At 38.0% G+C, this 26,610-nt stretch overlaps 2 protein-coding genes across 3 annotated transcripts; one reads left to right on the top strand and one right to left on the bottom strand.

Annotated features, from left to right (window-relative positions):
* The first annotated feature begins 4,396 nt into the window (after positions 1–4,396).
* On the top strand, positions 4,397–17,140 carry LOC122835468 (low affinity vacuolar monovalent cation/H(+) antiporter-like). Its single transcript, XM_044124551.1, has 20 exons — positions 4,397–4,607; positions 5,489–5,620; positions 5,713–5,819; positions 5,904–6,018; positions 6,987–7,103; positions 7,181–7,242; positions 8,346–8,498; positions 8,913–9,104; positions 9,193–9,292; positions 9,372–9,513; positions 9,603–9,786; positions 10,742–10,841; positions 11,058–11,191; positions 11,287–11,318; positions 12,136–12,248; positions 13,045–13,190; positions 13,268–13,362; positions 13,441–13,519; positions 13,614–13,722; positions 15,524–17,140. The coding sequence occupies exons 1-20, from the start codon at positions 4,538–4,540 to the stop codon at positions 15,595–15,597; spliced, it is 2,256 nt and encodes a 751-aa protein (XP_043980486.1). The 5' UTR covers positions 4,397–4,537; the 3' UTR covers positions 15,598–17,140.
* LOC122835469 (kelch domain-containing protein 10-like) lies at positions 16,263–25,883 on the bottom strand. 2 transcript variants are annotated; one of them, XM_044124553.1, is made up of 12 exons: positions 25,501–25,883; positions 25,227–25,384; positions 23,765–23,853; positions 22,710–22,802; positions 22,386–22,607; positions 21,649–21,803; positions 21,416–21,564; positions 21,243–21,327; positions 20,170–20,236; positions 20,037–20,084; positions 19,809–19,948; positions 16,263–18,503 (listed from the first exon to the last, which is right to left on the bottom strand). In XM_044124553.1, exons 2-12 carry the CDS (start codon positions 25,256–25,258, stop codon positions 18,294–18,296), a joined length of 1,290 nt encoding a protein of 429 aa, XP_043980488.1. In that variant the 5' UTR covers positions 25,259–25,384; positions 25,501–25,883; the 3' UTR covers positions 16,263–18,293. The 2 variants fall into 2 exon arrangements, with proteins under 2 accessions (XP_043980488.1, XP_043980487.1); XM_044124552.1 differs by having other exon boundaries at positions 25,227–25,367; positions 25,501–25,610.
* Positions 25,884–26,610: the final 727 nt, after the last annotated feature.

The following is a 26,610-nucleotide window of genomic DNA, read 5'->3' as shown; positions in this document are numbered from 1 at the left end:
CTGTCTGCTGTTTCATTTATGTCTTCCCAGGCATAATGCTTTACAGACTCCACCCCTTGGGGAAATAATAATTTCCAGCATTCAAACAAAGGGGGGAAATTCTGTCTTATCAGATCAGGTTAGTGAGTTAGATAACAGTATGACATTTTGTTACGGGTCACAATAACTTTTATGTGGTCTTTGCACCCCAAAATTTATCTTTAGCAAATGTTTGTTTTATTAGCACATCATCACTAACACATCGATCTTTTCTCTGGACTTCCAGTTTCATTTGACCTGAACCTCAGCTATTGTTATTTTTCGTTCTCACATTTACTAGTTCTCCTGTTATTTATATTTGTATTATGAATACAAACAATGTCAAAAGCCCAGTAGAAAAGAACATTAAGCATAGAATTGCCTCAGAAATGAAATGTAGAGGTTTTACAGAATATTTTTCTTTACCTTGGTTTGTATTTCTGACCCGGATTATAGTTTGAGGTTAATTTACAAAAGTGCGTTTTGAACATTAAGTATACAGCACCATAGTTATATTAATGATAGCATTACACATTCAGTGCAAATCACATATCACAAAGGTGTTATTGAATTGACATCTGGGTACTGTGGAGTCCATTGGACTACTGTAAAAAAAACAAAAAAACTTCAGCACACACAAAGTTTTAAAATGACTTTAAGCTTTGTGAAGTGGAAAGTTATCATGGTAAGTTACCATACAGACACTGTTCAAGAAGGGATTGGCTAGTTTATAACCAATACGCAGATAGGTCACAGCACTTAAATAATTTTCCATTGATGCTTTGGTGCCCAAAGTCTATCAGGAAAATATCCCCTTCACAGATATTTTTCCAATCAGTAATTTTCTAATTCTGGTGAGTCTGTTAGGCATGTAGCCTCTGCTTCCTTTCTTACATGAACGTTATCTGGTGAAATCTTCTGCTGCTAAAGCCCATCTTCAAAGTTTAAGCTATAACCCATTCAGAGATGGCTTTGACAAATGTTTTTGGGCTACTGTAGCCTTTTGATAATTTCCTCTGACCTTTGACACCAACAAGAAGCTTTTGCAGCTGACTCACCAGATGTTTTCTCTTTTTCACACCATTGTTTGTAAAGCCAAGAGTTGGTTAGATATGAGAGTAAAAGCAGATCAGCAGTTTATAAAACACTCAGATCAGGTTATCTGGCACCAAAAAACTCATCTTCACCATGTCTCAATGCCTAGAAGACATTGAACATTACACATTTTTAGCATTTTCTTTTTCTTCCAATAAAACACTAAGATAAAAAGTGTGGCAGCAGAACTAAATTCTGTGCTTTCCATCTTAGCATTCCTTACTGTGGAGGAATGCTCTTTTTTTCAAATTAACTACTTTTCAAAGAAATACAAAATCACACCAGCCCTAAATTATTGAAAAGAGACCATAGACTTTATCATATGAACTAAAATTAGACAAGTGCTTCTAATTGCTTATAAAGCTAATACATTTATCATAATAGAATCCTGGAATACAGAAGGCATTGAAATGTTCAGGAATCAGTTCCCATTGCACTTAGAACACTGCTACAGTTATGTTCATGTTAAATAATGCTACACAACAGAGAAAAGAGGAAAGATGTTTATAATTTTGGCTCATTTACCACTCTAATGTTTTTCTAACCCTGTTTGTGAGAATTTGAGTTTCTGAAACCTAATGAAAATCAATCATCAAATTGAGCTTAGATATTTCACAGACCTCACACATTCTGCCATTCTAAAGGACATCTACCATGATTATGTTGCAATGGTATTTCAGAAAAAGGCAGTTAGATTCCCATTGAAAGTATTTGTGTAGTTGTGCTATTTTTTTAATCATTGTGTTTTTTGCAGTGACATTATACTACATAGTGAAAATTAGGGTACATATTAAGGAAGCATTCCACAAATGACAGTCCACAATACACAAATAAATAAATGAAAATAATAAATAGCATTGTTTTGAACAAAATACCCTCCCGACCCCATTAGGGAAGAAGAAGGGTGTACAGAAAATGGATGGATGGATGGATGGATGGATGGATGGATGGATGGATGGATGAACAAAATAAAAAGCAAAACAAACAGGATGGAAGACATTTCAACTTTGCACACATTGGAAAACTGTACATATATATATATATATATATATATATATATATATATATATATATATATATATATATATATATATATATATATATATATATATATATATATATATATATATATATATATATATATATATATATATATGTATGTACAGTTTTCCAATGTGTATATATATATATATATATATATATATAAAATGAGAAAGAGAGAGAGAGAGCACGTGAATTTCTTGAGATATCTTTGAAGTGTGTATCACATGCTACACATAAATTGGGATCAAGGTGTTAAACCGCATTAGGACCAATTTGACACTTTTTTCTTAAACACAACCTCTTTAGTTTTTCACCAATCAGCTGAGCTTTGGTGTTACTTTTCAGTGTTCATCGAGTGCCCCCAAGTGGTCAGATGAGTTTTAGTCCAGGAATTTACAAGCATACATCTTCATCAGTCCAGTGTTTGCATAGCAGTGGCGTATCTAGGCCTGTTTTAGGTGGCGCCCTTGAATCAGGTCGCCATCCTTCCCATAAATACGGAGTCGTCCCATATTTGTCCGTTAAATGTGTGTCCTGTATTGAACCGATACATAACTGTCCGATAGAAACGCCTATCATACGTACATCCAAACTAAGTTTAACAATAATGACCAAAATAAAACACAGGAAATATTAAGGTCAGCTAATTTGTCGTGGCGGTAGCTAAAGGACCCCAGAACTCTAGGACCGACGCTGAACGTCACCGTTGCCTAGAGACGGACACTACGCATCCGCGGTGAGCTGGTATCAACCCGCTTCTTTTTAAAAGTCCGCGACCCGATTCCATGTCCTTAGAAGCACAAACGCTTTTAAAAATACAGGCTTGAGTGAATAGACGCGCATTATAAGCTGAACAATTTCAAAGAGGATGAATACTGTGTACATCAAAAGACAAAAAAAGTGGCTCTTTGGCTCACATTAGGCTATTAAATTATTAAATATTGTTGTGTTTTTGTTTAATTCTTTGTTAAGAGTCCCCATAAAAACACTGTCTGCACGGGCCCCTGTGGTAAATTTGGTCTAGAATCAGCCTCTAGAGAAAGCAGCAAAGACCATTCTATATATTTTTTAACCAGCTGCAAGGGGGCAAACTTGTATCATCAGTACCTTTATTCAGATGACAATTTGCAATGCAAAATATCATGCTTAGTGATTTCTTTGCTATGGGCAGTGCAGTACTTAATTAACTTAGAATTATTTTTATATTTATGAATGAAATTGTGTACAGCATTGGCTTTAATTGAAGAGTATTTTGTCGTTCTGTACAAAATGTTGTATATATGCAAAATATTTGGATAAATAATGGGTTAGTCTGATCCCGGTCTTTAGCCTTGTTAATCACTCTTGTTGGTCTTTTTGGAAGTTTGATTAGTGACTGTTGTGTTGTTTCGTAATTAATTTCCCGAATCTCCCTGGAGTACCTTAAATAAGGTAAAACTAAAGAACAGTATGTTAGGCTGAATGTTAGGCTGTATCTGTGTGAATAGAAAGGTGTTTGATTCTGAAACTATGACAAACTCACTTCATGAACTGTGAACTGAAATAGTAAAACCCTGACTCATAATGTCTACTTTTCCATAGATGGACATCCATTCTTGTTTAAAGAAAAAGGGCCAACAGCCACATAACGTTCAGATAAAAATAAGGGTAATGCAGTATGATTTTCAAATAAAGTTCAGGTTAAGGACTCATTTTCAATGGTCATTAACCTGAACGTCTAACCTTGATAATAAACTGGTTTTAGGTTTATTACTTCTATGCATTTAGTAAAATGTTCTTCAAATGACTGGAAATGCATAGTTTTAAGTAGATTTTATCTTAATTTCTGGGGGAGCAGACTGCTCTAGGACTGTGTCACTCCACAGCTGCTTGTGTCTCATTAATTGTCTCATTTAACTCTTTATAGGTATATGTTTGAGTAAAGTGAACATTATTTTATTCTATAAATTACTGACAGGTCTCTTAATTTTGTTTTTTTGAATATTTGTAAATAAACAGATTTAGAAAACGGCACCAACAAATATTTTCTCATGAGTCTTAGATCTGCTGGGGGCTAAGAACCCCTAAAGGTCAGATCCGAGAATCGCCCCTGGTAATCAGAATGGACTCCAAACTTCAACATAAAACATAACTATGACAAGTTACCATTGAAGTCGTATTCTTCATATTTACATAATCGAAAGCTCTCCTGAATAGTGCACTTTTTCTTTAAGATGTGACCACCACGACTGGCCTACATCCCCCACAATTCCAAGCGGCATAAGCCTGTCTGTCTTCGCAGAAGCGGGCGACAGCGGCGCCTGACCCAGAGAATATGAAAGCTTGTGCTTGCGGGGAGTGAGTGGGTTGGTGGTGAGGGCGACTGGTTTTACTGGGAGAAATGTCTCTGTCGTCCACACGCAGCTTAGATTCGACCAGCCGGAGGAGAAAGACCGCAGAACAATCGCAGGGTGAGCGGATCATGAGTATATTTAGCTTCCTTCAACTTAAAACTTTATTATAACCTGCACATTTCATCACTAATGAAAGTGGATGTCTTCAGCATTCTCCATCTTCATTTTACTGCTTATTTTTCAATCGTTATTTACCAGTTTGCGGGAGCAGAGCACTAATGCAGATAGACAGTCACACTGTATTAATTAGTAGGTTTTCCCCCAGTGTGACTGTGTGCGTTGGATGGTATTAACTGTGACACAAATAGTCGCACAAACTACCGATTTAACTATTCAGTAATATCGTTTCTTATGCTAGTCAAGGAAAAAAAAATCTTCTAAAACGAATATTGCAAAAACAATAAAATAAAAAATCACAACAGCGAGTTAAATTAAAAAGTAAATTTTTGAATTTGCTTAGTTATCAAGGGGATTGAAGCAAAAACACATGTTTAGCAAATGTTTATATTTGTTATATGTTACAGAATTAACAAAATTACTACAGGGAGGTTTTTAGATGTAACCCCCAAATTGTCATATTCACTGACTAAAATCATCAACATGCTACTCTGTCATATTTTCTCATTCACCTTATGAAGCCCAGACAACAACACAAAAATAGGAACCAAAACTAGGTTCTGAGTTAAAAATAGGTGAGCACTGATATCCTGACAAAAAGGGAAGTCAAGATTTTCTAATCTAGTAGTGTTAGTACTGTTTTATCTGTATTGTCTGTTGAAATAAATATGATCTTATAATTATTAACAGGTAAAATGTGACATTCTGACTTCATACAAATGAAAAAAAAAAGAACCTCCAGTTTGGTCTTCACTGATCCAGTACATGCAGTGTTTGTCGTGACTAAAGGCAGTAAAACAATCTCCTCTCTGGTGTTACAGGTCCTTCATGTGTTCTTGATCCTCATACAAGTTACAATCATGAGGAGATCCATGACGGATCGCAGGAGACCCAACAACCTGATGCCACACACACTCCGTCTCCACATCACTCCTTATGTCCTGCAGCCGCTTGTAAGTCTAATCTACCAGAACAATACATACAAGCAGCGTTTCTCAGCAGGTTAACATGTGTTGACTGGTCAGTGTCATGCTTGTTGCTGCAGGTGTGAGCCGACATGTCTGTGAAGACAGCTGGGAGGAGATACAAAGCAAGAGAACCGTCAGAGTGGAGAATGAAGTGGAGGCTAACAAGCTGGTCAACAACTACAGGGTGAGACAGCGAGGGGTTTTCTTGCAGGTTAGAGTTACCAGAGTGTAAAGGGCTGGGAAAGTTATAATTTGGTCTGTGAATCAGTTTGGTTTCAGAAAGTGGAAGAGCCACGTCACGGCGCGACCGTTTGAAGACCGGTCAGATGTTGTGAAGGAGCTTTACTCTGAACTGAACGTCATCAAGCCACACTCAGGTCCAGGTACAGATCTTCTAGTTTTAACGGCCGCCTAAAGCTGTGCTGATTATTATTTCTGCTCTTGTACTTATCCAGGTGCACATTGCGAAATTATAAAGTTATCGAAAAGTAAATTTACTTTAATAATTCTGTTCAAATGGGGAAACTCATTAGATAGATTCAGAACCCAAAGAGAGAGATATTTTTATGTTTATGGTAATTTTTCTGTGAAATTATATTATATTATATTGTTGACTATAGACTAATTTACTGAGTTGCACCAGTAAATTAGTTGCACAGAGATGTTTGCCAAGAAATATCACAGTATGTTGATGAGGATGTGAAACCTGTATTAAGATGTTTTGGTTAGGCCTGTCACAATAATCAATAAATCAATTAATCGCATGGTAAACAAAAAAAACTTGAATCATTTCCACAGGCATAATTTATTGTTTTTCTTTTTTTCTCTCTTTCCACCAAAAGCTGGATGATAAAAGTCTTTAGTTTGGTGCTTTGGTCTCAACTCGTCGTTTTTTTAAAGGACAATTTTACTTAGAAAGACTTCAAAATGAATCAATTTTACTTAGAAAGACTTCAAAATTAATCTTATTAAATAAACCAAGATGGTTTATTTATTTTGGATATTTAAAACATCTTTAAGTCCAACTGTTAATTGTCCATTAGAATTTAAAGTTTATTGATCTTTCAGAACATGTTCTTGTATTGTCTATTTGCCATTACTGTTTTATTTCTTTAAAATGGTCTCAAAACAACAATGTTATTGTTTATCACAATAACTTCTGGGACAATTTATCGTCCGGCAAAATTTGTTACCGTGACAGCCAGCCTCGTTTTGGTAATTACATTGATTGAAATTTTGTTCTGACAAAAATTTTGTTTAAAATGCAACCAGTAGTCTCACTGAAAGAGGGAACATTTTTAAGTTTGCTAAAAGATTTTTGAGCCTTGTTTTTGTGCGGCTCTGTTTTCAGGTCACCTCATCACGTTTGGAAATCTTGTGTATGTGCTCCTGTTTGGTTGGTGGGTGTCTCTGGCGTATTTTTTGGTCGGTATTCTGATGTTCATCACTGTTATCGGCTTACCCTATGGTAGGTGGGACACGTTGTGTTAAATATAAGATGTCTGCCTCATTCTTATTTTTTCTTTTTGTTTTCTGTGACTTCAGGAAAGCTTTGCTGGAAGTTGTGTTGCTACTTCCTGTGGCCATTTGGAAACACGATACATGAGGTATTGCCTCTGCTCAGCCTCTTTTCTGTTCGGCTTGCTGTTTTAAGATTGAGTCCTGCTGAATCTTGTTTCGGCATTATTACTTAGTTTTGTGGTGAGGAAAGCAGAAATCCTTTTTTCCTGACTAAAACCACACATTTTGAAAATTGCAGCTGTGGATCATGTTTGCAACACTGCAGATGTTGCTTAAACTTTGCTTCCTTTGAGTTTGAAAGAAAAGAAATGAGAAATAGTTTAGTATTCGCTCAGTTGTTTCTGCTTCTTTTCTCGCATTGCATATTTTAACTTGAAAAATTATTGTTTTAATCCATTCATAAGTAATTTGATATCTCTGTGGAAATAACCATTTTTTAAAAATATTATGGGTTTATACAGTAGCATTTGCATAAAATCCTATAATTTTGGTTATTTCATTTTCTGTGCTTTTTCAAAATTTCAACTCAGATTTCACATGGAAATATTAATTTACAGGATCACGTAGAGTTCATCAACATCTGAGATGATGTCATTTAGACCTTACAAGTTTTTAATTCTGTTCGCAGTCCGGCGGGATCGTACTGACCCTGTGTGCACTTTTACAAGGATTTTTTGAGTGTGATTTTGCAAACTGCAGTTACATTATTTTTGATTTCTTTTTCTTAGAAATCTCTGTTACACTTTATTTGACAGGGTGCGCATAAGAATGACATGACACTGTCATAAACACGACATAACACCTGTCATGAAGATGAAGGATTTTTCATGAATGTTTATCACTGTTGTCATGAAGTGTCATTCAGTAAATAGTGACACTTTTAATGCAAAGTTGACAATTTTTATTGCAACTTTGCATTAAAAGTGCATTATTTGCCAATTGACACTTCCTGACAAGAGTCATAAACATTCAGAAAAACTCCGTCATCTTCATGACAGATGTTATGTCGTGTTTACGACAATGTCATGTCAGTCTTATGCACATCCAGTCAAATAAAGTGTAACCGAAATCTTTCATGTTGTTTTAATAACTCCATCTTGAAAATGAGATCTTAAGTTAGTGTTTCCAGATGTGCATTGTAGATGAGTAGCGACAGAGAAATAACTCCTCCCTGTGGTTGGTTGTCCAGATAGGAACCACTTTGAGGAGATGTTGTGAGGAGGCACCAGACTGTGAGTGCAGCGTGGAGACGGTGGCGGACAGCTCCTCGGTTCTGCTGCCTTCGGCCGCAGAGGGACCGGCTCCAGAGGTGCCAGAACGACCTCCTCGCACTCCTTACTGGGTAAATGTTTACAATCACACAGGCTTTAGAACATGCACAGAAAAATACACAGATAGCTTTGAGTGTTTGTTATTACTCTGAAGATTGATGTGCAAGTTGTTCAGGTTTTTGAAATTGCTTTGTAAAATGGAATTTTGCAGCTGAACAAATTATTAATCTCTTAGTTTTAAATTACATGACCTCGCAAAAGTATTCCTTCTCCTTTAACCACTTCTTATTTTGTCACATACAGACCAAACTTTATGGAGTTATGGAGTGTGGATGTTTTCTTTAGCAGGAACAGAGGAGCTGAAATACAGCTTGTTATAGACTTTAAATACTTGCCAGCAGAATAGAACGGCTTGGACTTCCTGCACACCCAGAGCTTTTTAAAGACCCTGTTTGTTTACACAAAGTCCTCTCCTTGTTATCAAGCATCGTCTCTCCACCTACATCTGGCTGCTGCTCGGTTTTCCTCCCCTGGCTGTCGTCCATTCTCTGGTCTGCTTCGTCTCCTGGATCCTGGTCTTCACCATCCCGGTCTCCAAGATGAGCGCTCAGACCGTGAGCGTCATTCTGCTCCTGCCTCCTGAGGACATCCTGCTGTCCTCCAGCTCTCACAGGGAGGTAAAAGGCTGATGGGGTGTTTATTATCGACCACATCAGGTTGTCTAGAGAAGCATCTCTGTCTTTGTGCTTTTAACCTGACCTGCAGCATCAAGGCTATGAGACTAGAGCTCTGCTGTGCTGCTACCATGCTGCAAACTGGTACTACTACAAATACACTGTTGATGGGATCAATGTGTTTGCTGTCAGTATCCTTCAGTTTTTCTCTCTCTGTGTGTGTTTGTGTGTCATGGCAAGACTTGTAAAGATCTTTGACTCACCCCTCAGACCTCCTCCCCCTAGTTATTGTTGCCCTGGTAATCGGATATGTTGACAAAGAAAACCAGTTTGCCAGTTCAGATGTCAAGTTTGCCACAGCGATCAGCTCCATCATACCCCTGTCTTACTACATCGGCATGGGCATCGCAAGGTAAAATGACCGGGATCCTCTGCACAGCAGGAAAAAGAAAAGGTTTTCTATCAAAGCAAATCTGGTGGTAACGTTCTCCATTTCTGCAGTATTGCCGCCCAGAGTAACTTCGCTGTCGGCGCTGTGGTGAACGCCACCTTCGGCTCCATCACAGAGCTGACCTTTTACATAACTGCCCTGCTCAGAGGCCACAAGGCGGCCAATCCCTGTCTGCAGGAGGTCGTAAAGGCGGCACTGACTGGGACGCTGCTCGGATGCATCCTCTTCATCCCTGTGAGCATGTATATAAAAAATACCATCCTGAATTATAGCTAATAAGCAAGAAAATGTACAGATTCTCTTTTAAACTATATTTATGTGAAAATAATCCCTCATTACAATCCTGCAGGCTTTTTCAGAAACAGATACATCACGATATCATCAAAGTTAATTTATTTAAAGTGAAACAATCAATACACAGAGTGACATATTTCCAGCTTTTACTTTCAGTCACTGTTGTTCACTGGGTGCTGTAGCCAGGCGTAATAGTGGAAAGTTGAGTGAAAGGAAAAAAGTGTGATAGAAAAAGGCGCACAAGATTTATTGGAAACTTTTTGACTCTGTGCTTTTCGCAAGCTTCATGAAAATGCTGATTTAATTTTCCAACAGGTCGTGACACCAACATCTAGTTTAGTAAACATGGTATCAGTGTATTTAATTGTGGAACGAATGTCCCTGACCTAAACCTCAGAGAGTTTATGTAGTTTTGTTAAAAGAAGACGAGCTGGAGGGGATTAAAGGAAGCTGAGCTTCCTTAACACCTCAGTGCAGCTGTGTGAAGGAGCATTCAGGGAGTAATTCATACAGGAGAATTTTTTTAAAATTACAAATCCTTTTTATTTGTCTACTGGAATATTCAAAGTAGCTGATAAAAAGTATTTTGAGTTCTCATTTACTGAGTCATAATTATCAAACTTACCAGAAAATAACACTTTAGATATACATACCACCCTGTGGGATTCATATAAACACAAATAAATAAACCTTTCCCATTATATTCTTAATTTATTGATATGCACTTCTAGTTAGTTCTTAAACTTGTGCAAATGAATAAATATTTTAATTCTTTTGCTTGTTTTAGCTAACATAAAATAACCAAATGCGTTTCTTAAATTTAATTAAAAAATTTTTTTAGGATGAATTAAAAAAATTCCAGTGTTTCTTGAATGAAACATGTTTTTATTTTTAGGGCATCTGCATGATAATCGGGGGCCTGAAACACAGCGAGCAAAGATTCAACAGCCGATCTGCGGGAGTGAGCTCTGCATTGCTCTTCATCTCTGTGGGAGGCGAGTATCTAGTATTCAAGTAGATTTCCATTCCAACAAATCTGGATGTCATCTTAAGGTGAACAATAAATGGCTCTAAGAAGACAGAGAAAAGCTTGAGATTGTCTGTATTTCACTCCAATGTAGGAACAAAGTTGTTAGTGATCAGCAAAGAATTTGGATTTTTTTTTGTTGTGTAAATTAGTCGAATAAACTTATTTTTTCTGTGTCTTGCAGGTGTTTTTGCCCCCACGCTTTTCTCCAAGGCGTATGGGAACCTGGTGTGCGACGCCTGCACCAACGCCACGGGAGGAAACGGCTCGAGCAACGCCAGCGGGCCGTTTGTGTGCCACAATTGCCACTACGATCTGGTCAGTAGATATCAAGAGCTCACAGGCTGCTGCTCTGACACGGTCACTTTTATTTACAGCTGCCTTTAAGACTCATTTTTGTCTTGTTTTCTCAGAAAAATGGCACTCTGTTTCGTGACCACATCCAGTGAGTGCTGCTTTATTCTTATAGCTTTTTGTGATTAAATTTCAGACTTTTCCAGACTCGACTTTCCAGAGTTCTCAGTTTTGTATTTTCTTTATAAAACATAAAAGAGTAAAGATCACTGTGAGGTTGTGGCAGATGTTTCTACAGTTGGTGGGCTAAAAATGTGGAAGGACACCAAGCTGAATGAAAGGAGAGGGAAGAAGAACAGGAGAAAAAAAGAAAAGAGACAAGGACGTAAAAATGGTAAAATCACAAAAAAATAAGGAAGGAGACTGGGGAGGAACAGAGGATGAACAAAAGGAAAAGTTTTCAGTTCTCTGTGTTAATTTTAAATGTAAAACGCTAAAGATCCGTGTTAGGTTATGTCAGCTATTGGCTAAATATGTGGAACCTGGAAAAAACTGGAAACAGGGAAGAACCACATAAGGAAGAGAGGATGGGAAAAAAGGACAGAAAGTCACATGAAAGACAGAAAGGGCACAAGGTAAATGTAAAAGGATGAGAAAAGGTAGGAGAAAAGAAAAGAATACAAGAAATGGAAGAACAACGAGCACAAGGAAAGAAGGATTGGTACTAGAAAACCAGGAAGGAGATGAGGAAGCAAAGAAAGAACACAGGAAATGAAATATGGAGGGTGGGGATAAGAGGACGAGAAAGGAGTAAAAGAAAGAGGTTTGACAGAAAGACATGACTTGTAGACAATAGAAAAAGGTGACAAAGTCTGGAAAAATGTTCATACTCTTCTTCCAGATTTCACAGGAGGTCAGAGTTCAGGGTTAAAAATAAGCCTTTGTGTTTGGCTGTGTGTTCTTGTCAGGCCTCTGGTGTACACCGTGTCCGCCCTCCTGCCTGCTGCCTACATCATTGGACTGATATTCACTCTGAAGACGCATTCGCACATTTATAACATCCATGTTGGAGAAGGGCAGGGTGAGACTCGCACAACTCCCATCGAACAGCAAACTAACAACGTTTCATTGTTACTGTTCAGGGCAGAGCTTTACACACATGCGTAGCTTTGAGTGATGTGTTTACTGCATCGGATGGTAAATGTTGATAGATTGTTTGTGTGGATTTAGATCGACTATCAAAGAAGCTTAATGTTAGCCAGTCAAAATGTTCTGCTGTCTGTTTGGGATCCTGTAGGGAAACTCATCTTGAAATTTCATCATCCTTCTTACTTCATATCCCTTCCTGTTTGTACCTCTGGGAGCAAAGCAGCCCCACAGCATGAGCCTCCCACCTCTGTGCTTGACAGTTTGGAAGACATACTTTTTGTCATTGAGACCAAATAGTTCCATCATTCTCAGTTGAGGTTAAAACCTTTTTCCAGAATAAGCTTGGTTTGTCCATGTAGGCAGTGGGAAAATGTTAGTTTTGGTGCAGAAGCTTCTTCTTCAGTCTGGTGTTCAGGTGGGTTTTGGATTAAGATGGGCTTGATCTCTGATGGTTCATACATTTCTCTTGTTCATCAGTGATGGCAGTTTTTGTTAAGATGGTTGAAACTTTGATACAGGTGGATGTTCTCAAGTTTCCCCCAAAAAAATGTTTTGGAATGGATAGAAAAACGTAACAATGAGCTTCTGGAAGGTCCTGACTTTAACAATGCTGAGGTTAGACTTATAGGGAAGAACTGTAGAAAATAAATAAAGCCCAAAATCAGCGTCAAATCCAGTCCAGTTTACAGTAAAACCTGATGTTCACACTATAATTTGTGTCTGATTAGAGACCGGTCATCATGGGACGGTGGTCCACTGGTCCCGCTGGAGGTCTCTGCTCATCCTCATTGTGGCCACCGTTCTCACATCCGCTTGTGCCGACCTCGTCACCGAGCACATCCAGCCCATTCTCAACCAGCCCAACGTCTCCCAGGTCGGTCTCCCGCCGTCTGAGCATGCTCAGACTCTTTCCTGACCGCGCTGACCCTCCCTACATCTTTCCTCCTGCAGTACTTCATCGGGGTGACGGTTCTCGCAATGGTCCCCGAGATCCCAGAGATTGTTAATGGGATCCAGTTCGCACTCCAGAACAACATCAGCTTAAGGTCGCTTTTGAGTCGTACTAGAGATGTAAATCTACAAACTGGTTTCTATTCCTCATATCTGCTGTGTTTCCTCCCCAGTTTGGAGGTTGGACGCTGCATAGCGGTGCAGGTCTGCATGCTGCAGATTCCAATACTGGTCTTTTTTAATGCCTTCTGTGTATGTCACTTTCCTGCCTCTTCTTATAATTAGATAATAAAAATGTAAACTGATAACCTGTTTCTGCTTTTTTTTTTTTTTTTTTTTCCAATAGGATGTGGGCTTTGTGCTGCTCTTCAGCGATCAGCACTTGTGGGCCAGCATTTTCAGTGTCATTCTGGTCAACTACATCTTCATGGATGGCAAGTCTGATTATTTCCAGGGTGAGTCCTGGTCAGCAGGATGCTTACAAAATGAAATTAAGACTTGGGGCAACAACACACATCAGAGATGTTGGTTTATCCAAATGATTGCTTTATTTACAGTGTCTGATTCTAGACTTTAAGAGTTAAACTGCAGGTTCAGCACAAAAGTTACATAAGCAGGACAGGAGTATTAAAACTGCCAAAAGAAAAATGCAAACTATGTTATGTAAAATTATTCCTCTGACTGTGTGTGAGGTCAATACAATATGTGGTATGGTTGCATGATAGTTCCTCTACTGAGAATCTGTGTACACATTTCTACATTAAAATGGAAATTTGGGCCGATATCAATACCAGATATTAATATAGCCGATATTTATCAATTCTATATATTACGTACATTTCCCTATGCTTTTGATTCACATGATGTGAGTCACATCGCAGACGTTTCTTCTCTGCTTTTGTTAAAAACCCAGAAAAAACATAACTATTGGGTATTAATAGCAGCCCAGTTTTACTTTGGGGACTGATTATGTTAAAAATTACAACACATCAGCTGGTATTGGCGTTAATGTCGATGTGTCATGGATTCTGATACACCTCTTAAGTAGATTAGAGCTTTTCTGTTAACTTAAAATCTAAAATATGTTGCTGTTAATCTGCAGCTTTTCCACCAAGTTGATGGATAGATGATGCAAAAAAATAGAATCACTTGAAAACGGTCAATGTAAAAAAAAAAATTTAAATTAAACTATATCCATATTAGAAGATAAAACATGTTAAAATCACCTTAGAGTTGTTTTGATATTTCGACTGCCTGTTGTTGTACCTGAATGCAGCATGTGCAGGTGTTAGAAAATCCCCTCTGATCATCTCCGATTCCTTAGATTTGCATCTCATATGTTGTTAGTAGTTTGGGTTCAGAGTTAGCCGGTTACTGAGACCTGGGGATCTGGTTCTGGGCTGCGGCTGCATGAAAAACATTAATGTTCCCAAACTGAACTTGGCAGTGGCTGGGAATCCTCTCAACTTTCATTTTTATCATCGCTTTTTAAAATTCTTAGTTTGACACTTAGACATGCTGATTGTGTTCGGGTGTAAAACAATGCTGCATTCACTTGTTTGTACTGGATATTTTTGGTACAACTATATTACCTTTATATCATAGTGGTTATAGATCAAACTCGAGGCCTGCGGGCCAAATCGTGCCCTCCATAGTTTTTTATGTGGCCCTGATATTAATCAAACAATCCCTACATTGAGAAATATTGTGGAAATTCACACAAAATCCACAAATCCTCACACTTTTGAGTTTATTGAAGATTTTTCTCAAAAAACGTATTTAGTTTTAAGAATTTTTTGATATTTTAGCAGCTTGTGAACAGCTTTTATCAATACATTTGTCACAAGCGGCCCTTTAAGAGCATTCATGATCTTGATTTGGCCAAAATGAAAATGAGTTTGCCACTGATGTTATAGAGCACAGGTGTCAAACTCCAGTCCTCGAGGGCCGCTGTCCTGCAAGTTTTTAGTTGTGCCACAGGTACAAAATGCTGGAATGAACTGGCTTAATTACCTCCTCCTTGTGTAGATCAGTTCTCCAGAGCCTTAATGACCTAATTATTCTATTCAGGTGTGGTGCAGCAGAGGCACATCTAAAAGTTGCAGGACACTGGCCCTTGAGGACTGGAGTTTGACACCTCTGTTATAGAGGAATAGTCTCAGCAGCTTTGGTTTATTCCCACTGTGAAAGCAACCTTTGTGTCTCTGAAATCTCAGTTTATTTTTATTTTACTTCTGATCATTTTTGTCTCTTCAGGTACAGCCCTGGTGGTCGTCTACCTCATCCTCCTGGCTTTGTATTACTTTGCCCCGTCTCCATCTGGCTGTTGAGAACAGAACCAAGTTTCATCTCAATAAGCACTTTATTTAATTTTTTTTTTAAATATGAAGGACTCAAAATGAGCAAATATCAGTTGCACAGAATCTCTGTGGGGTTTTCTGAATGAAATCTGAAGCATTTTCTCCATGCAAACAAAATTAACTCAGGTAGGTGCTACTAAGTGCACTATTATAACTGAACAATATTGATAGATGTGTAATGTATAGGCTGAGATGATTTATTTTAAAGAAATATTCCCTTTATAAAAATATGAAGGACTAAAAAGAAGTATTTTTAAAGTGGTACAAAATACATTTAAACATATTTATAGGATTGTGAAAGTTTGTAAAAGTGAATCTCAATAAAAGTTAATTTATGTGATTTACAATAATTATAACAGAGCAGTTATTGTTAAATTTTATGATTTGGTTAAAATTTAGGTACACACAAAACATTAATTACAAAAAAAGGCCTTTGAATAATCAAATTTAACAAAGTATGAAATATCTCCTTTTCATTGTTAACAAGATGAAAACGTTTTTCTGTTCGAGTTGAATAAGTTTTATTACATGGTTGATGAGGATGAACCTGCGTACAACTGCAGCCCCATTGAGCTTGAGCAGAAATGAAACATATCTACACAAGGTTTCTTAAAAACAAATAAAGAAAAAAAAAACACAGCTGCCTGTTTTTATTGTTTGCACAGACCAGAGAACAAGATTTACAAAACAATGCAGCCATATTTTCCTCTGAGGAGACGTTCATTTGTTCCTCTGAGGATTCTGTACAAAGCAACATGCAGAAGATTTCACTTTCACAGACAGAATTAAAACTTTATCAGGCCGATACATTTGAGCTTCAAGCATAAATAAGGCCACAAAAAAAAGTACAAAAAAAAGAGAGAGGGAAGGATGAGGGGTTAAAACTATTCAAAAGCCTCAACAGTAACAGTTGTGGTGACAAATAAAAGGCCTGTCTGGAAACATCAACACAGTATCGCCCAATTAACTCCCAAGTTTTCCTACGTTTGGTTTGTCTGCAGAGCACTTCACATCCATCACAGTTTTTAATATCCTGAGTACGTCACACGCACCGACGAGGACTGCAGAATTAAACAGCAGCTTCAGAGACAAACACCACCTAAAGAGTGACTCAACATAAACGTTGCAGCATGTTGCAATGCAAAAACTGGAAATGGGATCAGGAACAAAAGAGGCAACCGGTACAGGACTTGTCACCAGTTAATGAAATGAGCAGCACAGTGTTTAAAATAAATAATTGAAAGGTTTATGTAAAGTCTGCTGTAGTTCCTCCTGAGGAACCAGGAACAGCATCAGACGGCTCAGGTGTGGAGCACCATCGCCGTGGTTCAAAATGGATTCATATCCTTCCTAAAAATACAAATAATGTTTGAATAATCTGCAATTTGAGGGATAAAAAGGCACCAAATGCATAAATAACAGAGAACTGTGGTGGATATGTGCAAATTCACGACCAAGTTACTGGGTTCCTATTTCCACATTTGAAAAATGTAACGAAACCAAGTACAGAAAAGCAAAATCAGTTTCCAGGCTTATTTTACTAGCTTTTAAAATATCAGAAAATACAATAAAAAAAAATAAAAAAAAGCCAAGATATTACTTGAAATTTTTATTTTATTTGTCTTAAATTTTCCCCATCACTAACTGAGTCTGACATTTGTTGGCAACTCAAAAATTTTAATTTTTGAGCTGCCAAATAGGCTTATAAACAGCATCAAAAAGGGTCCTTTTCACCACTTTTGTGTGTTTTAGGACAAAGTCTTTAAGTTTTTAAGGTAGGTCTGGTTTAGGCATAACAGAATGAAATGTAAAAGTTCACACATTGTGTTTTAAAGAACTAAATTTAGTCCCAAAAGATCCAAATTAGTCTAGATACTTAAAAAGTAGTAGAATAGCCCTTTACTGCACTACCGAAGCTCTGCTTTGTAATCCTCAAAGCATTGAGCAGCAAAATCTGGATTTGAGTCTGGAAATGTGTGGATTTTTGTACTGAAAGCTGCGTAGGAACCCAGAGGCAATGAAATGGTTGTAGAGGCACCAGAAGTTTCACAGTGAGCCTTTAAAAAGAGGCTGCTGGGTTTTCCTCTGATCACAGGAGTAAAACATTATGAATGAACGGATCATTTTTCAGATTGAAATGCTCAATAGCAAAACACTTTGTAGCATCTTAAACAGCTGCCCCAGTTAGGCGTCTTTGAAGGCATCTCAGATTTGTGTTCAGTGGAGAATTATTTACTGACAATCGGTTCCTAACCAAGCAGGTATAAACCAGATCCAGATTTCACCTGCTGGAAAATGTGGTCAAAGTGAGAAATCTCATCAGATTCAGCGCTGCAGCTGGGTGCAGACGACAGCAAAATGTTAACTCACACTGCCTGCAGCCATATTTAGTTTGTTTGAACCGTTTTCTTTTAGTATTTACCTTAATATTTTACATGTTTCTGGGACACAGAAAGGAATGTGCACAGAGGTTTTAAATTACAAGTCAAGTTTTACATGTGCACCACTTCACTGCCTTGGATGGACGTTTGAATTTCTAACAGAAAAGAACGACGACAAAAACAAAGTATTTTTCCCGGCTAACGTCACCAAGCTGTCTTTGACCTACTCACAACCAACTTTAGTGTCAGTCTCCGTCCTCTGGTTGGTTGGTCTGTGTGTTCAGCCTATTTAAGCCTCTGAATTAGTGGGTGTGTCAGTCCCAGGCTCAGCAGCTGAAGGGTGGACAGCTGCGTTAGGTGAGGGAACAATTTCAACAGCTTCTCCCAGGTCATTTCCAGCAGACTGGGCACCACCAGCCACACTTTATACAGAGAGGCAGTCCTTTGGTTCCCAGACATGTTGACAACGCCGCCGTGGATGTACATGCAGCCAGCCTGAAGGAGCAACAGACATTAAACACATTAAACCAGTGGATGGACAATACTGTGGCCTGAAGCTCTGCACATATCGGCCTCATGAAAACCACATGAGCTGGTTTTAGCTGCTAACTCTGGAGAAGAATTACAACACTATGCAATTTCCTCCATTTTAGGGCTTAAACAATCAGATTGTTTGTGATAAATCAATATTTGAAATGATTGTCAACTAATTTAGCAATCAATCATTAATTGAAGTATTGGCTGGAAAAAGAAAAAAACAAAACACCCAGAGCAGCAATCAAGCCAAAACTGTACAAAAAGAAAAATATTATTTTTGCTTTTCAGAGGAAAAACAAACACCTTTGTCTGTAAATATGTCCTACCCAGAACGTCTCGAGCGGAATAGCTTTAGCTTCTTCTGGTTCAAAGTTTGTAATAAAATCAAATCTTTATTTTCTTGTTTAAAAAAAAAAAAGGAACGGAATTATTAGTTTTGAATCATTTAATGTATTTTTAACATTGTATGAAAAAAGGCGTAAGTGGTTAAATAAAAAAAATATACACAATGTGCCAATTTTTTATCCGACCAATTAATGGTTAGAATACCTGATAGAATAATCAATTACTAAAATAATCTTTCGTTGCAGCCCTTCTTCATTTGTGTATAAATGAGTGGAATGATACAGAGAACTCCAAATCATCCAATCAAAACCCCTTTCACTCTGTAGATAACCGTCTCTTTGACTTTCAACGCATTCGCCGCATAATAAAATACTGTTTTCATTATAATTGACCGTTTCTTCAGTAATTGATATACTTTACATGTAAATATATTTTTTATATACCTCTGACTTGACTGAACTTTAAAGCTCTTTCATTAATGTAAATTTGCCATTTCTTGACTTTTTTAAATTGAGAAATGTTTAAAGAAATGAAACTAATGCAAATGTGTCTTCTTCTTTTTTTTTTTTTTCAAATCAAAATGGGTCATAAATTAGATCAGCAGATAACAAGAAGGCCAAGTAAAGAGAAGGTGAGCCACTATACTATTTTAAACGTACAAATTTAGAGCACAGTTGAGAATCCCCAGTGTCTAGAATACACCAATGTTGTTTTTGTAATTTTTATGGCATCTTTAGTTAAAGATTCTAAAGACACTTTAAATAGTCTGACAGGCTGATTTCTATAAGGACGCCACAGCAGAGCAGCAACTGAACTTTACAAAGATCTCAACAGGCTGAAAATCAGCCACAGAATTCTGATTGACAAAAATATAATCCATTAATTAGAAATTAAAACTCTCAGCGCCACGTTACTGACCGGAGTGACAGCCGCGGAGTGAAAGTAGGCCGGTTCCGGCATCACGGCGGGCAGCTTTGTCCACTGAAAGGTCTGAAGGTTTATCTTCCACAAGTCTGACAGGATGAGCTCGCCGTTATAACCTCCACATATAAACACGTCTGAACGCACAAACAGGCCAAGATAAAAGGTTAAAACCAACATTTCAGGCGGGTGCGTCGTGTTAATGTTGTGTGAAAGCCTGCTTACCGTGTTTGACCTGAACGCAACTGTGACACCTGCGAGCAGCAGGATAACCTGCAGTGACGAGATTTGAAATCTTGACAGAGTTCATAAAACCAACATTTGGCTTAAAAGCAGAGGAAGAAAAACAAGAACATGCCTGTTTTTTCATGGGGTTTTGTTGCAATTTCTTCCCAGTAATTAGTCTCCAGGTTATATGCATGAATCTGATGAGCAGAAAGGAAATTATGAAAATGCACACTTAAAAGCTGAATCCAAATATTTACTCATTAAAAATAAAAAGACAAATGTTTACCTTTCTGTCTGACATTAAACCAGACTAAACATTTCCTGTTTTAGGTGAGTTAGGACTACTAAGATGATTTCTATTTGCAAGATGCCAGAATGACAAAACAAACCACATTTACCTCATTTAAAGTAAAATTATTAAGCCTTTAAACCATTTGAAACAGCCACACTAAATGATGTGACAACTTTCTAAGGGTCCAAGAGATCAGGAAAAGAATTGTGAAACTCCACGTCTGGTTCATTCTTGAGTTCAATTATAGATAATCCAAGATGCCACAAACAAACAATGGAAAAGTCCAGTGATCATTCTGTTTAGAAAAACAGAGATTATCATAATCTGGTGCAAAAGATGCAAAACTATACTAGAATAGGAGCAAAGGTTCTTATAAAAGATGGATACCTACAATGAAATGACTAATTTTTAGAGACCACTTGTATGATTAAACTGTCACTAAAATGTTTGGTCGTAATGAATTTTATTAGAATCTGGATGAAAAAAGGAGAAACGCAAGACCATTCCAACTGTGGGGGACAGAAGTAGCAGCATCGAATTGTGAGGGGAGACGGAAATGGAAAAATTAAGACATTAGCCAGAAAGTCTAGGCTTACACAAGAAAGATGTGGAGGCAGAGTTAAACAGGAGTGTTTGTGGTGAACAAACCCGACCCGGTGGATCAGTTCGGCCCGAAGGAAAGGCCAAATCTCCAGATTATTGAGAGAAACTCAAGGCAGGAAACCAAAATCATTTGACTCAAGTCATACAGTTTGAAAGGCAATGCTAAAGAAAGACTTTATTATTCTGACATTTAGCAACTAGAGTAACTCTGCTACCCCTACCTGACTCTAAAGCAAAAAACATTTAATCTGGTTTAATGTCAGACAGTGAGGCGTTCAGGCCAAGTTTTTCATTCTTGTTCTTCTTACTTTATCTAATGGATATGACATCCATGAGGTTCCACCTCCTAAAATGTATATTCTCTGTCCGTCTTGAGCCAGCTCGTGTCTGTACCTGAAAAACAGAACTCAATCCGTCTTCATCCGCTGTGATATTCAGAATAAACCCAGTGACCGAGTCTGATGGCTCTGAACTCACTGACCTCTCATCAGGTAGATCTAAAGGTGCGTTTTTGGGCTTGAGGTGGGTCCACTCCCTGGTGCTCAGATCCAACCGGTGCAGGTCGGTGCTGTAAAGGTAGCCCGTCGTGCCTCCAAACACGTACAGGTAGCCGTTTATAATGACCATCGCCTGGAAACAAAGCGCTCGATGAGCGATCGGTAAAGGAAAACGCCAACACTCAGCACAGCGTTGAGGTCTAGACAGAATCGGTACCTGTCCATAGATCTTATTTGGTTTCTTCCCCTTGCAGTTCAGCAGGTTCCATCGTCTGTACTGGACGTTGCAGACGTGGACGTCGTTGCTGTTGTTTTCACCGAAGGGAATCCCGGTACCACCAAACACCAGCAAGTTGTTGCCATGCAGTACAGCTAAGAGACGAAACATGATTTAACTCCGACTCTCAGCATAAAGCTGACACAATATAAAACCACAGGACAAAAACAATAGCAGAGTTTGCATATTGAGACACGCCTGTTTGGTTATTTAAATCCAGCAGTCTACCAGAACCTACAAATCTGAAAATTACCATAATGTGACACACATTTCCTCTCTCCTGACATATTCAGCAGCAGGTCCAAAGGAAATAAGAGACACATACTTAAAGAAAATACTTTAAGTAAAGGCAAAATTAAGGAAGAAATGTCATTATTTAGTCAACCATCATCGTAAAATATTCAGGCGTTATTTATTAGGTATCATGTTAAATCTGATTTGAGAAAACAAGATCATGCAAACCAGCATCTTAGTCCAATAAATAGACAATACTTGATGGAAATATAATTTAAGAGACGTCCAGCTGCAGTTTTCACTTAGACTAACTCACTAATCACACAAACTTATATTCTAAGATACTTAAATTGAAAGTACAAGAAGCTTGACTTTCATTTACAGCATATTTGTGTGCCCACACTAGCCTGTTCTTATTTCCACTGTGCCACGTCTGTTCTTACCTGACATGGACGCCAGCTCTGTGGGCATGTAGCCCTCTGTGCGGATCTGCTGCCAGGTGGCTGTGGCGAAATGAAACCGCCAGAGTTCCCTGAAGAGAGGGTAGTCCTCATTCTCCGACCCGCCCGCCTCCTCGAAGTCGGGGTTGTAACCTCCGAACACATACAAGTTAGAGCTGTCCGCAACACAGCGGTGTCCACTGCGGGCAGAGGGTATGCAGTGTCCTGTGGGAAAAGTTTTCATCTTAACCAAATGCAGACTCTCTCTGGATTCTTAGGGAATAGACTCTATCAGTAATCCATCTCTTTTCCCTGGAGTTTCAGTACCTTCTTTAAGGAACCTGTTGGGGATCCGGAGGTTGAGGCTGTTTGGGGAGAAGATGCGCCGAGCCTGAAGCCATCGTGCTCGCTTCTTGGAGCCTGAAAATAAAGAAACAAAGTCAAGAGTCAAACTTAAAAAGAAATTCAGCTGACCAAACTGCAACATAAACTATAATACATGTTAATAACTGGGATAATAATAATAAACAGGATCAATGTTTTCCCCTTTAGAAGGGCGAAACAAAGTAGCACATAAATATGAAATGGAAGGGAGCTGGTTTACATTTTCTAACTTTATTCATAATTTTTATTTTGCCCTATGTAGTAGAACTGCTTTTTGTTTTAATTACAGCAGCAGACTTTCTGAGTTGTGTCAATAACTGCTTTGTACATGTAGAGTTGTGAGTTTTCTCGTTCATTTTTCTTTGTGAAAACATCTCAAGCTCAGTCAGATGGTATTTCACTCTACAGATATTTTCCTGCTAAAGAAGATTTGTTGTGGCGATAGAATATTTAGGGTGACACATAGTTTTAGTTTTAAGCCTATAGAGAAAAAGTTACATTCTTGTTCTTGCCTGAGCATACTTGGATATTATACGTCCCCATGTTCGCAGACTGTACCCCAGCTGAGCTGTTGATTTCTGCTAGTCTCTTGGTTTTTCTACTGCTCGGTCCATGACAGCAACAGTAAATACCAGTATCTTTAAAAATATGATAACTTCCAATTAACGGGTGCCATTTAGCGATATTGTTTGCAGTTTTGTCCTGATCTGTTCCTTCAGCGTTTTCCCATTACGCCGTCACATGCTCATGAACGTTTGATGAAATTATACCAATAAAATTGCTAATAGAAACCTTTTGTGATGGTTCCGCAGCAGCGGTGGCTAACTCCGGCCTGTGGCTAAAGCTAACAGAGTTGGGAACAAAGAAAGCACCCATTGTGTCATCTTTACGTGCATAACCACAACTTACAAAGACACAATCAACAAAACAACTTTCCCTTGGCTTGCTGTATATGCTAAGGGCTAAGTTATTGCTAGCAACTAGTTTTGTTTACAAACCTGAATCGCGGACAGAAGGCCGCCACGACAGTTTCTCAAACTCATTGAGGTGACTGGAGGTTCCGTTCGGTGCAAGCGACGACATTTCACTGGAGACACAGACACAGAGACGGTTCACAGTACCAAGAATTGGATCGGAACCGGACTCCCTCTGACTAAAGTCCAGGCATCGGACTGCAAGAGGCGAGCACCAGCTTCCCAACAAAATAAAACCGACAGGCGATGCTCACAGTTTACCAGCTGATCTGAATCGACCAATCAGAGGGCGAGGAATCGTTCGTGTTGCGTTCAAGAGCCGCACCGCACACGTTGTTGACAGTAACAATTAATCTGGATTGAAATGATTTATTTTGACAAATAAATTATTTCTGTTGTTGTATTGATTGTAGAATTGTTGAATTCATTCACGCTGGAGTGCTTCTGAGCATGAATAGTTTTTTTGTTTTTTGTTTTTAATTGTGCCCCAGCATTTTAGTAAGACTTGTGTTCAAATTTCACCAAATTTAACTTCCAAAACCTTGATTTTATTCATATTTTTTCATCCAGAGGTGTGTTTGCTGTTGTGCCTCATCACCCTGATGCGTAATACAAGTTTAATTGCTGGTGACTGTTAAAGAAAACCTGACCAGCAACCAGAGTGTGTGAATGCATCTAAACACACAGGATTAATAAACCTTTTCTAAAATCAAATATACTCTGCTCAATATGGTGACAGAGTCAGTTTTGGATTTTTCAAGAGAAATTTTCAAAGTTTTTACTTTGATTGTGAGTTTAGTTACTTTAAAAAATAAGATAAAATTACACTAGTGTCACAAAACTTTTAGCACCTGACTCACATTAGGTGTGAAAATCAGGATATATAATGGTTAAGTACAACAGAACATTTGGTTTTCTGAAGATTTTTTTACCTTAAAGACACTCAGGGTTTACTAAATGCAATGGTGACATAACTTACTCTGTTGATACCTATTTGAGTGGGTATTTACACATCCTTTAATGCACCATTGTTCTGATTTATTGATTAGATTAAAATCACTCAGTAAAGAATCAGTGGGTCCAGACAGAATGATAATCTGGCTCCTCTCATCTCTTTACTGAATACATCAAAGTTTCAACAGAGGAAATCTGATCTCCCAGCATGTCAAAATTGGCACACTAAGCCTCTTCACATATTTTTAGCTGAAGGTACACCAAAGACATCTTAATTACATGGAGTCATATTTCACCTTTTGTTCAGTACTGTTTTGAAATTTCTCTGTTTTCCGTTTCAGCAGGGAAAACGAACAGTTCTGGAAAAAAAGCAGGAATTTCTGAATCTTTTATTTTTCCTGAACCCAAATGTGTTAGGAGGTCTGCTAAAACAGAGGAAATAAAACTTGTGTGACCCACATTATCACCTCATCTCTGACCAACAATACTTTAGATGTTATACACAAAATATTCAATGTGACATTACACTTACTGGCAACAAAATGCAAGCTCCAAGTTCATCATCCAAGAGGAATGGTCGTATTTAGATGTGATTCAGTTTACAAGCAATGGGCACATCTTGAGAGAAGTGAGTGGTAGCATCACAAGAGGAGCGATGTGTTGCAGGCAGTTCCTGGAGCAGCCAAAATTCTGACATGAAGAAACAGAAAGAAGAAACAGAGGATACCAAGGACGAGACGCCGGTATCTGTAAGATTGTGCCATTGAATTCTCCAGCTGGACAGCAGGTTCTTTACGGTACCATACCAGACAAGATGATTGTCAATCCGCTCAAGAACCATCTGCTTCAAATATTGACCAGTTCTGACAACGCTGTTCCTACATTAATGTACCTCTGTGGCTAGTGCACATTGAAATAATCTTTAATCAATAATAAATATTTAAACCAATACATAACATGACTATATAAAGTTATTTTTCAAGCCTGTTTCAATCTTTTCTCTTGATTTCAAAAAATGCTTGTTTTGATTTGCCTGTATCTATCAAAAAACTGCCACCTCACTCTGGCATTAGAGCGCTGTGCATGTTGCACAGATATCCATTCAGTGTCTTGCAAACTCAAACTAAAACTCCTCACAAACTGTGCAAAGTGCTGGTAATGCTTTTCAGTTCATGTAAAATGCCTTCTCTGTGTCTTCTGACCTTCACTGACTGCTTAGACTGACAGTCACATGCTGTGGACACTGCCTGAACACATCACTTGACTTATGATGCCTTTGGCTTATAGGCTCTCCTGCCTGTCATTTGAAAAATATTAACAAGTTCCGATCCAAGTTGCAAATAAATCACTAAATGGGGGCTCAGTTGTTTTTTCAGTGAAGACCTTTCAGCTCACAATGAGGGAGCTGAAATGTGTAAATGCATGTTTTTAAAATCTCCTTTAAGTCTGTATTTTAACATATTGCCAGAGATGTTCATTAATGCAAAATTATATAAACTGTGACTATCACTCCTAAACATTGCTACACCTTAAGTAATCTGGAAGGATGTATTTATCCCTTTTTACAAATAAATGATTTCAAGTAATGTCTGGATCCAATTAAATGTATTTTTCTTCTCACACTAGTCAGCCTTATTGTTTGCATTCTTTATTGTGATGAACTTTGAGAGTTATTCTAAGGATTCAGTCACTATTAAATACAACAAACTTACAAATTTTAATTCCAGGTAAAAACAAAACTGATATTTTATTTTGTATTCCTATTTTGTAAGTATACAAAAATAACGATTAGTTGATTTTATACATGCAACAAAGAGTTTAGATGATAAACTGATAGCCTCCATAAATCATTTTGTTTCTGCAGCAAGGATAACTAATTTGACAGAGAATGGTATAGTCTCTAGCTAGAGAAGGGT

This window comes from Gambusia affinis, linkage group LG08, assembly GCF_019740435.1.
Source record: "Gambusia affinis linkage group LG08, SWU_Gaff_1.0, whole genome shotgun sequence".
NCBI classification, from domain to species: Eukaryota; Metazoa; Chordata; class Actinopteri; order Cyprinodontiformes; family Poeciliidae; genus Gambusia; species Gambusia affinis.
Note: the sequence above shows the minus strand (reverse complement) of the source record. Positions and strands in the feature narration are given on the sequence as shown.

Excerpts from the sequence above, each read along its gene's own strand:
- LOC122835468 (XM_044124551.1), top strand. The coding sequence starts at position 4,538 with ATGTCTCTGTCGTCCACACGCAGCTTAGATTCGACCAGCCGGAGGAGA. Across the intron at positions 8,499-8,912 it reads CTCCTCGCACTCCTTACTGG|CATCGTCTCTCCACCTACAT; the intron begins GTAAATGTTTAC and ends CTTGTTATCAAG. Across the intron at positions 11,192-11,286 it reads ACAATTGCCACTACGATCTG|AAAAATGGCACTCTGTTTCG; the intron begins GTCAGTAGATAT and ends TTGTTTTCTCAG.
- LOC122835469 (XM_044124553.1), bottom strand. The coding sequence starts at position 25,258 with ATGATGAACTTGGAGCTTGCATTTTGTTGCCA. Across the intron at positions 21,565-21,648 it reads CAAATAAGATCTATGGACAG|GCGATGGTCATTATAAACGG; the intron begins GTACCGATTCTG and ends CTTTGTTTCCAG. Across the intron at positions 20,237-21,242 it reads TGTCATATCCATTAGATAAA|ATTCATGCATATAACCTGGA; the intron begins GTAAGAAGAACA and ends TCTGCTCATCAG.